Source organism: Berghia stephanieae, chromosome 4 (genome assembly GCF_034508935.2).
Source record: "Berghia stephanieae isolate SIO BIC M18660-M18661 chromosome 4, UCSD_Bste_1.3, whole genome shotgun sequence".
Classification (NCBI taxonomy): Eukaryota; Metazoa; Mollusca; class Gastropoda; order Nudibranchia; family Aeolidiidae; genus Berghia; species Berghia stephanieae.
In genome coordinates this window covers 61,290,518-61,302,826 of record NC_088363.1, presented here as the reverse complement: position 1 = coordinate 61,302,826, position 12,309 = coordinate 61,290,518, and the positions used below count along the sequence as shown (strand labels likewise).

The 12,309-nt window shown below is 34.9% G+C and overlaps 1 protein-coding gene across 1 annotated transcript; it reads right to left on the bottom strand.

The window, feature by feature from the left end:
- Nucleotides 1-504: 504 nt before the first annotated feature.
- On the bottom strand, nucleotides 505-5,039 carry LOC144970957 (uncharacterized). The gene is made up of 3 exons (XM_078911171.1): nucleotides 4,866-5,039; nucleotides 2,285-2,404; nucleotides 505-1,000 (listed from the first exon to the last, which is right to left on the bottom strand). The coding sequence occupies exons 1-3, from the start codon at nucleotides 5,022-5,024 to the stop codon at nucleotides 803-805; spliced, it is 477 nt and encodes a 158-aa protein (XP_078767297.1). The 5' UTR covers nucleotides 5,025-5,039; the 3' UTR covers nucleotides 505-802.
- Nucleotides 5,040-12,309: the final 7,270 nt, after the last annotated feature.

The following is a 12,309-nucleotide window of genomic DNA, read 5'->3' as shown; positions in this document are numbered from 1 at the left end:
GCGCTTTGCAATGGATCTCCAACCAACAGCAACACTTAACATGTAAGATAAGACACGAAAATGTAAGGCAGAAGGACAATTATTTTCGACAGAGACAATGCTGTTACCAGCCAAGTACTAATTTTACACCTGATTGAGGTCAGGGAATGAGATAAAGAGACCTTTTTAAGGACTGAACAGAGCGAGACTCGAACACGGGACCTGTCTTACCACAGTACCCCAGGGCGCACAAATGACCTGAGACAAAACATTTGACATGTCTCTTTACTCCCATTTTAAAACTTTACTTTGGTTTAAAATGAGTTATTGTCAGTGACATTGTCTTTGTTTAAAGTAAAGTGTAATAGCGTATCATAGGTGTCCTGTCTTTTCCTTCATGATAAGTGCTGCTTGCGGCTTGTAAATATATGTTCATCAATTTAGTGGTATTGCGTAACTTAAAACTCACCAAGTGATTGCCAAATATAAATCAAACTATCAACATCAATGACAAAAGACAGAGAATAGATTTTAAAACATAAATTTATTGAGCTTTACCCAAATCTCCACAAATGTGGCATTTGTGTATGCAAAATAAACTCATTTTTTTAGTTGTAAAAAAGTAAAAACAAAAAAAAAGTACCAGGTGACAAAATCTTAGAAATCTAACGCAAAATGAGACAGAATTTTTTTTTCAGACTCTACAAACGGAAACAAGGTCAAATAACGATAGAGTCTTTGACCTTGTCCTAGACACCAGACAAAACCAAGCTAAACACGACATGCCGACTAGAGACACGAGGACTAGTAGTGGAGAACCACTTCACCAGTAGTAATCACCGTAGCCGTAACCCTTGTTGCCGTATCCGTAGCCCTTTCCGCCGTAGGGGTAGCCGTAGCCCTTGCCGTAGCCGTATCCGCCATAGGGTCCGTATCCGCCGTAGCCATAGCCGTCATAGCCCTTTCCGTAGCCGTAGCCATTTCCGTAGCCGTAGCCATTTCCGTAGCCAAGACCGTAACCCTGGGATGAAAATGGAAGACAATTTGTTATTGTTGTAACGACAATCGATATCCAATGATGATGATGATGATGATGATGATGATGATGATGATGATGATGATGATGATGATAATGATAATAATAATAATAATAATAATAATAATAATAATAATAATAATAATATTAATATTAGCGAAGTCCCAGGTTTGAAAGTTATTGCGAAGGATCATTGAAATCGATCGGTTTTTGAAGGACGAGTTTTATGTTCAAATTTTTAAATCGGAGTCTTCCCAGAGTATGGCAGTTCACTGGTTAAACGCCGAGGGGTCTTCATAAAAATGATACCATGAAGTAATGAGCAAAGTTTATTATTGTTTGTGTCACTTAAATGGACAATGACAATTACTATAACATTGCAAAGTACATTCTGCCAGGCTTTTAAGACCCAACCACCATAATATCACTGCTGGGTAGATAGAACAGTGAGAAGAATAAATTCCGACTCCATCTTCAATCGAGTCAGTCTCCCGGATTGTGAAACGCGTGTTCAACCGTAGCCATCGTTAACTTAGTAGCCTGACTCTAGAACCCACGAGGACTTATAGTTTGACGTCATTTTCTAGGTTTTTGCACCGCCAAGTGAGTTGTCGTTAGTAGTGCTCAAGGAAATAGGTGATTCCATTCGTTGGCCTATTAAATGCAACTCACGATTTGTTAACGATGGCTAAAGTTATACCGATTGAGATCACTCTTTCGTAATAAACGTGCTGGTACAATAAAACCCGCTTACACAATTAACTTGTCCTTCATTAAATATATTATAGTTGGCGCCATGGGGGATTACAAGCAGAGCCGTGAAGCTTATAAAGTATGAATATTTTTTTTCCTAAGGCAGGTTTGAACTAATACTAGAACCTTTTATAGAGTGCTCCTGGTAGGTTATAACTAACACCCAAAAATTGAGTCTGCCATTTTGCGGCTAAGTGGTCTAGTAGTATGACGCTTGCTTTCGGACCGGAAGGTCCTGGGTTCGAACCTCGCTCGGCGCATAGCTGAGCCCTTGAAAAAGGCTCTTTACTCACTTTCTCTCACTGTACTCAGGTGTAAAATGAGTACATGGCCGTTAACAGCGTTGTCTCTGTCCGGAAAAAATTGTAATATCGCCTAACAGTCGTCATGTCCCGTCCCACATGCTAAATGTTGCAGTTGGCCAGGGACCCCTTGTATAGCGCTTTGAGTACGTTTAGTGGATATTGCGCTATATAAATGGTCTAATTAAAAAAATATATATTCTTTTATTCTTACCTTTCCGAATGGTCCACGGAATCCGAGACCACCATAGAATCCTCTGCCCTTGCCGAAGAGCACTTCACCAGCCATGGCGCCGGCGATGAGGGCAAAAACAAGGAGTGCTGCGACGGTTTTCTGTTTGAAAGATTAGATTTTGAAATGCAATAAGTTTTAGATGATTAAATTGTGAGGCTATATGGTCTTGCGGGATGACACTCGCCTTCGGATTGGAAGGTCCAGGGTTCGAGTCCCGCTTTGGGAGGCACATAGTCGAGTCCTTGGAAAAGGCTTTTACTCAAGTTCTCTTATCGTACTCAGGTGTAAAATGGGTACTCGACCGTTAACAACGTTGTCTCTCTCGGGGGAAAAAATGTAATTTCGCCAAACAGGCGTCATGCCTCGTCCTACATGTTAAGCGTTGCTATTGACAAGGAACCTCTTGTCAAGAGCTTTAGGCACGTTTAGTGAATGTTACTCTATATACATGCTCATTTTAATTATTTACCACTTCATGACGTATCTCTTATACTTTGTGACACATCACCAAAAAACGGTATTATGTTAGGATAGCTCAGTTGGTAAATTTGAAACTTTAGGCAGAATTATGAAACTTGTGGTAACATAATACATAATATATTGTTTTATTAGGAAGAAAGAATAATATAATTTCATTAAGCAATTAAAAATCAAAACGTCATAACTCTTATTATTTTAACTTTGATTCCACTTTTCGTCAACGGACTCATGTAGACATAGAACGGAATTGTGAAGGTAGTGGGTCATAATATATTCATAGATTAAGATGATCTCCGGCTTGTCAATTCGTCACAAACCAGACTTCCTTGAGGTTGCTTGAGGTTGAGTGTTAATGACATTTTGTCACGGTTATGGTAAATAATCGACGAATTTTAGGGGGTGCACATTTTTTGATCGATATATAAAAGGACTTTTTGCCAGCATTTATGATTTAGAATGTGTCGTGAGTGATTTTACTCCAAATACCTTGCAAAGTGAATAAATGAAGCAATGGGAGGAGGTGCGCTATCTAAATATCAATACTCGTTTTATTTCAGCCCATAAAGAGTTGAAACATTACTTCTACGGAAGAGCTGGTCAAATATATCATGTTAGGCCAGTTTATGAGAACACGGTTTCACATTTTATGAAATTATCGAAAAATCGTTGGGTAAATTCTAAAAAGATCACAGTGTGGAGAAGTACCCGAATAAAAGTATTGACGAATATTATACACTGAATACAATGAAGAATATCTCTATTTTATTTCTGTATTCACACAGTTTCTTTGACTTGAAATCAGCAGAATATTTTTCTGTACTATTATGGGGGCATCTAACCGGAATACGAAGGGCATGAAGTATGGCGAATCAGTGAAATTATAAACGAGCACAATTATTTCTTTTGATATTATCTAAACAAAATGAATTAGAATGAATGTCAATAAATGTTTAGATTATTGAATAACACAAAGCAAAGGATGTAAACAATAATTTAGCGATAATTTATCTTATTGATTATGTTATTCATTCAAACTTTATACTTTTTTACATTCGTTTTTATTTGGATTAAGGCTACAGACAGCATGTTTTGTTAATTTTAAGAAGGTGAAACACCCATGTGCCGTTCGGGGCAAATCGTTATTAGTTGAAGGCTAATTAAAATAGTGTAATACAAGTTGGGAGATAAGTAAAAGTGAAAGAAAGGTGCAATGGCAAACATAAAAAAAAATGCATTTTATCATTTTCATTTTATGACAGCACAGAAGGAATACGATTGGCGTCACTCAGCTCTTAGTTATATATCAGACTATAAACGTGATGGCTCTGATTCGCATCTTAAAATCATCAAGATATTTTTGAAAAGTATATAATAAATTACTATTTAATAATGACCAAATCCGAAGGTTGGGGGGGGGTATAAATTCACAATTCATTTTCACTCAAAATGTCAGAAATTTACTCTTAGAATTATATTTGTATGCATATACGTTTTACAGTTTATTATATTCTATTGAGATTTAGCTGTTTATCCAATAAATGACGACCACGTTTAGAAATGATAAATATAAGAAGATGTTCATTCTAATAACGATTGTCTCTTGAAAAAGTGATAGATTCACACTTCAAATTCAAACTTGGATAAAATCTAAAGTTTGAAACATTTCGTCGAATAAAAGTTAGAATAAGTATTCAAGCAAACCGGAGTATAATTCATCTTGCACGACAAAATAGAATGCCTATTGTGTTATAGATATAATACTGGTTATTTTTGTACACCACAAGAAATCATTTCTCTGTTTTAGGGAATAGAGAGTTAACGTTGATCTTGATTTAAACATTGAATATAAACAAACCAATAAATAATTTTAAAATGCATTGTTTTGCTAATGATATAAGCAAACCAATAATTAATTTTCAAATTGCGAAGTTTTACTATTCATATAAAGAAACCAATAATTAATTTTAAATTTGAAAAGTTTTACTATTGATATAAAGAAATCAATAATTCATTTAAAAATTGCGAAGTTTTACTATTAATAATACTTTTCAGATTTTGCTGATTAGGGAGATAAACTTACCATTTTGATGATTGTTAGGTTTCGTGGAACACGGCTACTACTGCTGAAAAGGCGGTTGAAATCCAGTGTATCGATGTTGAGAAAACATCCCAATTTATACTTTTTACAGAGCAGCTTCAGAAATAACGTCTTATGCCATATAATTTTTAAACGTTTCATAATGTTTCATTTTACTGAGCGAACAAAAGATGACGGGCACGTTTGTGACACATGAAATCAGAAATCCCTCGGAATTGTCCATAAATATTTAAAATGGCCCGCCTTGGCAAAGGGATACGGGTTCAAATCGACACCATCGGTAGATGCAATGAATAAAACACATTAACGTTTTACCGCTTTTTCGGTCCGTGACCGTTGTCCGCGGGCTATCAACATCCCTTGCCACGAGTCCGCGAGAGATTAAAAGCGTCCAAAAGTCAGAATTTTATTGATGCTGTTACTAGGTCCGAATGCAAATTTGTGCTGATCACAAGGTTTGAAAACGTTGTTGGATACCCCGTTCAAGCATATTAACTTGAGCATCACATGCGTCTATTAGTAAAGGACGAGGACTATTAACATCAGAACTTAACTGTTCAGTTAAGAATAGTAAGGAAAGAGAGAAAGGGTTTAGCAACTGTCTAGATAATGTATATAATAGGTAGACAGATTATTGAATAGGCTAAAAGATTTAATAATATGTGAGTGTATCGGGGTAGGGAGGAGACAATTTTAGAAAGACAAAGCTTGATAGATAATATACGTAGATTGGTAGAGATTGAGAGAGCAAGAAAGCGAAGGAATGATGGAGACAAACCGAAAAAAAGTGATAAATGGATAGATAAAGAGAGAAGGATATAAATAAATAGAAAGATAGATAGAGACAAAAAATAGAGAGAAAGAGAAAGAGAGAGAGAGAGAAAGAGAGAGAGAGAGAGAGAGAGAGAGAGAGATATATGGAGATAGATAGATAGATAGAGAGAGAAAGAAAGAAAGAGAGAGAGAGAGAGAGAGAGAGAGAGAGAGAGAGAGAGAGAGAGAGAGAGAGAGAGAGAGAAAGAGAGAGAGAGGGCGACATTGACGGGCGAAATTAGAAGCTAGCAACAATGTATATTATTATTATTATTATTATTATTATTATTATTATTATTATTATTATTATTATTATTATTATTATTATTACTATTATTATTATTATTATTATTATATCATCATCATCATCATCGTTATTATTATTATTATTATTATTATTATTATTGTTATTATATATATATATATATATATATATATATATATATATATATATATATATATATATATATATATAAACCTTTCTATGGACTCACAATTGACACAACGGATGTGATGACGTATAATATAATAATATAAATAAACAAATAAAAAACTCCCGAATGAAAGACCATTCTGCCAACTGAGGAGATGAAAGAATAATCGAAACGTTCGTTTTGGCTGAAATATACGCGAGTGAATATATATATATATATATATATATATATATATATATATATTATATATTTATATATATTGTGTGTGTGTTGTGTGTGTGTGTGTGTGTGTGTGTGTATAGCTATTTGCTTCATCGTTCATAAGGCTACAGATATATAAATAATTTTTAAAAACCAAAACAAACAAAAATATATTATTTATATAGTCTTTTACAAAAAAAAAAACAAAAAAAAAAAAAACAACAACAAAAAATCAAAAAAAAACAAAAAACAAAACAAAACAAAACAAAAGAAAAAACAATAAAAAAACAAAACAAAAACTAGACAGTTTGTTTTCGCTGAAAGTGGTAAAAACAAAGACATTGACATAACATACATAGTATTTGGAAACTAGTTAAACTTCTTTTCTTTTGATGTATAATCTTTTGAATTTTTGTAAACTGTTGAAAAGCTTTAGATATTTAGGCTCAGTTGTTCTACCGCCAATTATCACTTCCCACATCATTATAGATCCATATTCTCGATTTGTTACTTAAATGATGATTTCGTCATTGAAACATTCATCTCGACGTCGATAGCACGAAGTGCGTTTGTCCCTGGAATCAACTTTAACAAAGCGAATAGTCTGTAAACAAAATGCCGTCCAATATGTTTTGATCCCAGTCCTGGAGTTACGGGTTTGTGACATTTCAAACCAATCTCACGTTAAGATATACCACGCGTACCAATGTGTTTTGGCCTTATGTGCTATAATAGCAAATACAAAATGTCTATCTTTTCGTGCACATTACTATATAGCGCAAAATCCAATAAAGGGGTCCCTAGCCAACAACAACTCTTAACATCTAGAACCAGATATGGCGCCTGTTTGGCGATATTACATTTTTTTTCAAACAGATAACGCTGTTCACGGCCAGATATTCATTTTCCACTTGAGGACGGTGAGACAATGTGAGTAAATAGTCATTTCCATGGACTCAGTCTAATTTACCGTGAATTGTCTAGAAATAATGAAACTCTAAACGACCACATCGTTTATCTTTGTAAATTAAATGTGACCCATCTTCCCAAAACACCATTATGTCACTCACTCACTCAATCCTCTGCGGGCCTAATGGCACTTGAGGCGATGCAAGGGATCTCCGCTTGGTCCTGTCAGCAGCTATTGTTTGGGCCATCTCCAGGGGCATACCTCTCTGTTTTAGGTCCCTCTCAACGGGGTGGCCTCGCTTCCTCTTTCCTTGGGGTGTCCATCAGTGTTTCATATGGTCTGCGACAGACATGCCCCAACCATTGCCATCTTCTCCTTTTAATGAGACTCTCCATTATCTCGGCTTATTTACTAATCCAACCAGCGTCCAACCGTTGCCTTCGTAAAATCATAGCCTGACACTGACTAAAAGGTTTCGTAAAAATATGGACCAAACCACCAAAAGAATACGAAACGTGAGTAGTATTGAATATTTCAACCAATGGGATCAGTTGTTACCTTTTGCACTACTAACGACATCTCACTAGGCGTTGCACTGATCTATAAATGACGTCAAAAGACAAGTCCTAGTGTCGGGCTATAAGTTAACGAAGGCTCTACGGTCCAACTGAGCTCTAACCCTAAAAGTTAGATGTCTTTTGCTGTTGGATTTGGTGAAAGGAATGTGCAACTGAGGTCTTAAAGATGTTGACACTCAAGCAAATGCCGTGTAACTGTTTCATTGGGGTGTTGACATAAGAAACAGGAGTCCTTAGTAATTTTGCTTGGATGGCAGGTCGGAATAAACTAAATAAGAATTTGAAAGTTGAAATGACCAGAAATGTGAATTTTTTTTTTTTGCCATTCATTCCCGTTACCAAAAACTCACCTAAAGTCTCACATGTTGACGATAAATTTGAATTCTAGCGTCTGAACCATCCCGACATAACATCGTTTTTAGTTGATGGGTAACATATTGATGCTGCTCTTGATGCGACACTAAAGGGTCATTTTTTTTTATTTGATGAAATATCCTAAACTTCTATGCACAGTCATAATGTATATGTTTGAGACGGATGATTGCATATAATTTTTTTCGAAAAAAGTTGCCCGTTGCTATGGAAACGACGCCATATTGGAAAATAAACAACAAATCTTAAAAAGTCAAAGGCTTTTTTGTTTATCAACCGATTACCATAATACTTTGACCAGAGGTAGAAAAAAGGAAAACAAAGAGGCTCTAGGAGCCCGATTTTTAATTTTAAAATCAGAAACTTTAAAAATTAAGTTCAAAGTTATTACTCGATTATTCCCCTTAAAAAAAGTTACATAATTTCAAATTACTCATAAATTATTTTATTTTAAAAAATCCGGCTCCTACAGGACCTGTGTATTTGTATGACACTCATTTATAGAAAGTTTGAAGAATATTGGTTGAAAACTGAAGGAAGAGATAGGTTTTTAGTGACGAAAATTGCAGTTTTGAGAAAAACGCATTTAAAAGTCAAAGTAAACGAGTTTAGGGAAAAACTCTCCTCTCGCTCTCTGATTGGATTGTGACCACATGACATAATTAAGAACAAAGTGATTAGTTGTTGAAGATAGAGGAGAGTTTTTACTTTTCATTGAGATGGTTTTGCCTTTACTTAGTTATAAAGACTATTTGATATTCTTTCATGAAATCAGTCCACTGAAACTAAAAATGGTCAGGATTTAACCCTACTATGGGTCACAGAATACGTTATTTTGAGTCGAAAAAAAACTGAAGATGAAGTTCTCATGCAATTTTTATGCAGACAAATAGTCACATGACAACATCCCACCAAAATCTAATTTTAACAAACTGGGTCAAAATTCATCATTTTTAATGTCGCTCCCCCCTCCCTCCCCTCCCCCCTCCCCCCTCCCCCCTTAAAGCAGAGGGTTAGCCTACAATGGAGTACGTCTATTTTGATCATGCGTATTGTTTATAACTATTTATTAACAGATCTTGTTGTGTCAAATTCAATGTTATCATGATATTTTAAAATAAAACTGATGTAATTTATTTTTATAGGTCTCTGCATTAAACAAATATGGATTTAGTGGCCTCATACATCGAACTTTTCAATCCATTAAAGTGGCAAATGTCAATAATTATTTTATTTAACATTTAACATGAACCTGTTATGCTTTCATCAAAGCCGGTGGCCTTGAAAATAATTGAACTATGCAAGTCGAGACTTTTGCTACACCTATACAAAATCCCTTTTGACTTTTTCCCCCACTTATTTCATTATTTTTCTGTAAATCTCTAACAGTAATGTAAAAACCCATTGTAAATCTCTATTACTGGATAAATAATGTTCATTCTATGTTTTCGTTTCATCTCAAATTTGGAGAAAATAAGAATTAAGTGAAATATCATGTTACATCGACATAGTCGCTAATCGTTAACGTTATACGAGGAATTGTAACTTGAATTGAAAATAAAAATGCATACAATGACCAAAGGCTACAACAAAGCATCCAATTTTAAATCAATATCAATAAGTCAAGCAAGAAAATTTGGGATATTATACGCTAGCTGATTTAATTTCGTCTTGACTGATATATAACGCTTGGGTAATTGAAAAAGCTAGTTAGTTGTTACTGTTCGATCAAAATTACAAGTCAGTGTGGGTATTAGCAATACAATAGACACATCCATTTTATTGCGCTTCGTTCTCATTACCTATATTTTTTGTGATGTTGTGGGGATGTTACGCCGCTTAACACTCTCTAGACCCTCTATTGCAAATTCTAATTATCAGAACCTTTAATAAATGTCATAGGGATCGGAAAGGTTGTCTCACTGGCCTGAACGATCGTCCCACTCAAATATCACAACCTAAAAACTTGAGCATTTATATAATACAATGTCCACTAAACGCTCTCTTTCAAAGCGCTTTACATGAGGTCCTAGCCAACAGCAACTCTTAATATGTAGGACTAGACATGATGCCTGTTAGGCGCTATTAATTATTTTTTTCGGACATAGACAACGCTTTTAACGACCATCTGAGTACAGTGAGAGAATATAAGTAAAGAGCATTTTCCAACGACTCATTATGCGCCGCCCAGAACTGTACTCGAACCCTGGACCTTCCGGTCCGAAGGGGAGTATCATATCACTAGATCACATAACCACAATTACGTAATAATAAATTCAGGTCTGATAACCGAAAATTTTATGGGCCAGATTTAACGTTGTTGTAATGGCAATATTTTGAGTTGGTTTGAGATTATTTCCATTACAACAATGAGCCTACGGCAATTTGGGATATTTCGCTTGCAAATACTTACACATTGCTCATAACAAAGATAAATGACCAACCATTTCAAAAGGGCATTGTATCGGAATGAATGTATAGTAAAATAAAGGGAGTAAAAATGACTCCTATAGGTAGTATGCAGATGACGTCACTCGGGCCTTTGTTATTGTTTTTGCCATCCGCGTTTGTGAGTTGTTCTCACTAAACTGTATTAACCAGACTATAAAAGTTCATGGTTACACAGAGTTTGTGTGTTCGTCCGTTATACTTCCGGATGGCAATGTTGTCAACTCCTAGGCCAAGCGCATTCTATCTATAGATAGTTCGAAGATGACGTCACTCAGGTCTTTGTTATTGATTTTTGCCATCCGCGTTTATGAGTAATGCTCACTGAAATGTTTTAACCCGACTATAAACGTTCATAGTTACACACAGTTTTGTGTGTTGGTCCGTTATACTTCCGGATGGCAATGTTATGAGCTTCTTAGCCAAGCGCATACTATCTATAAAAGATACAAAACAATGTAAACGGAAATATGTTGTTTTACATTGGCATTAAAGTTAAAACATTATAGTTAAAAATGTGTGTGTGTATGTGTGTGTGTTTGTGTGTGTGTGCGTGCGTGCAAGGGAATGGGATAGAGAGAGTGAAAGAGAGAGAGAGAGAGAGAGAGAGAGAGAGAGAGGAAGAAAGGGAGATTGAGAGAGACAGAGAGAAAGCGGGAGAACGAGAGGAAGAGTGCGTTTCTAAGTTATATTTAAAATAAAGGAAATAGATAAACTAAAAAAACAAAACTTGATTGACCTAACTGGGTAAAAGAGATAGGTAAATAGGTAAAAAATATTCTAAAATAATCTGAAATATATCACCTATCACCTCAAAACGGTATTATGTCGGGACGGCCTGTAGGGTAAAAAAAGAATTTATAGCAAGAAATAATACATGTGTTGTCAATTTCTAATTCATTTTACCGATTTTTAAAGCATGAAGTTTTCAGGAATTTTTTATTACTTTTTATATGACGATGAGAAACTTGAAATAGATTTTTCTACAAAATTTTCTTCCTTTCTCTAAAATATCTATTTTTTTCACAAAATAGTAATGGCATTTCATAGTATTATCTTCTACGTATGTACTAAACGTCTATCTAGGTATTATCTATAATATATTTTGATAAAAATAGAAAGAAAAAAAAATGCTATTTTGAATTTTTTTTAAAGGGGCCCATTTTTAAAAATCAAACTATTTTTTATCATTTCTTTAAATGTGAAAACAGCTTTTAGCTCTATCCTATTGTTCAAAACAATGAGCTGATTTTCACAAAACGGAGGAACGTTTTCTTTGGGAGTATCATAAAGTTGTAGCAAGTCTCACAGGTAATCGAGAAGTCTGTCGATAGAGGCAAGCTGATCTTTCGGCGATTTATTTTTCTTGCACTATATTTTTCTGCTTTGTAACAAAAAGAACTTTTCAGATTTTTATCTTTCACCAACGACAAGTTACACTTTTAGATTTCAGCCTTGTGCATTACCTCGAAAATTATTAGAATATGACGCCATCGCTAATATTGGAGCTAACAAGTAAACAAATAGATTGTCTCGTAAACATGGAAAATAATTTTTCGATCATTTATTAACTTTCTGTCTGTTCTCGGTGCCATGAAGAGCTGTAATAAAAACAAGCTTTTATTAGATATTGTAACAGCCTTGTACTTTGAGTGACATCTGGTAATGAC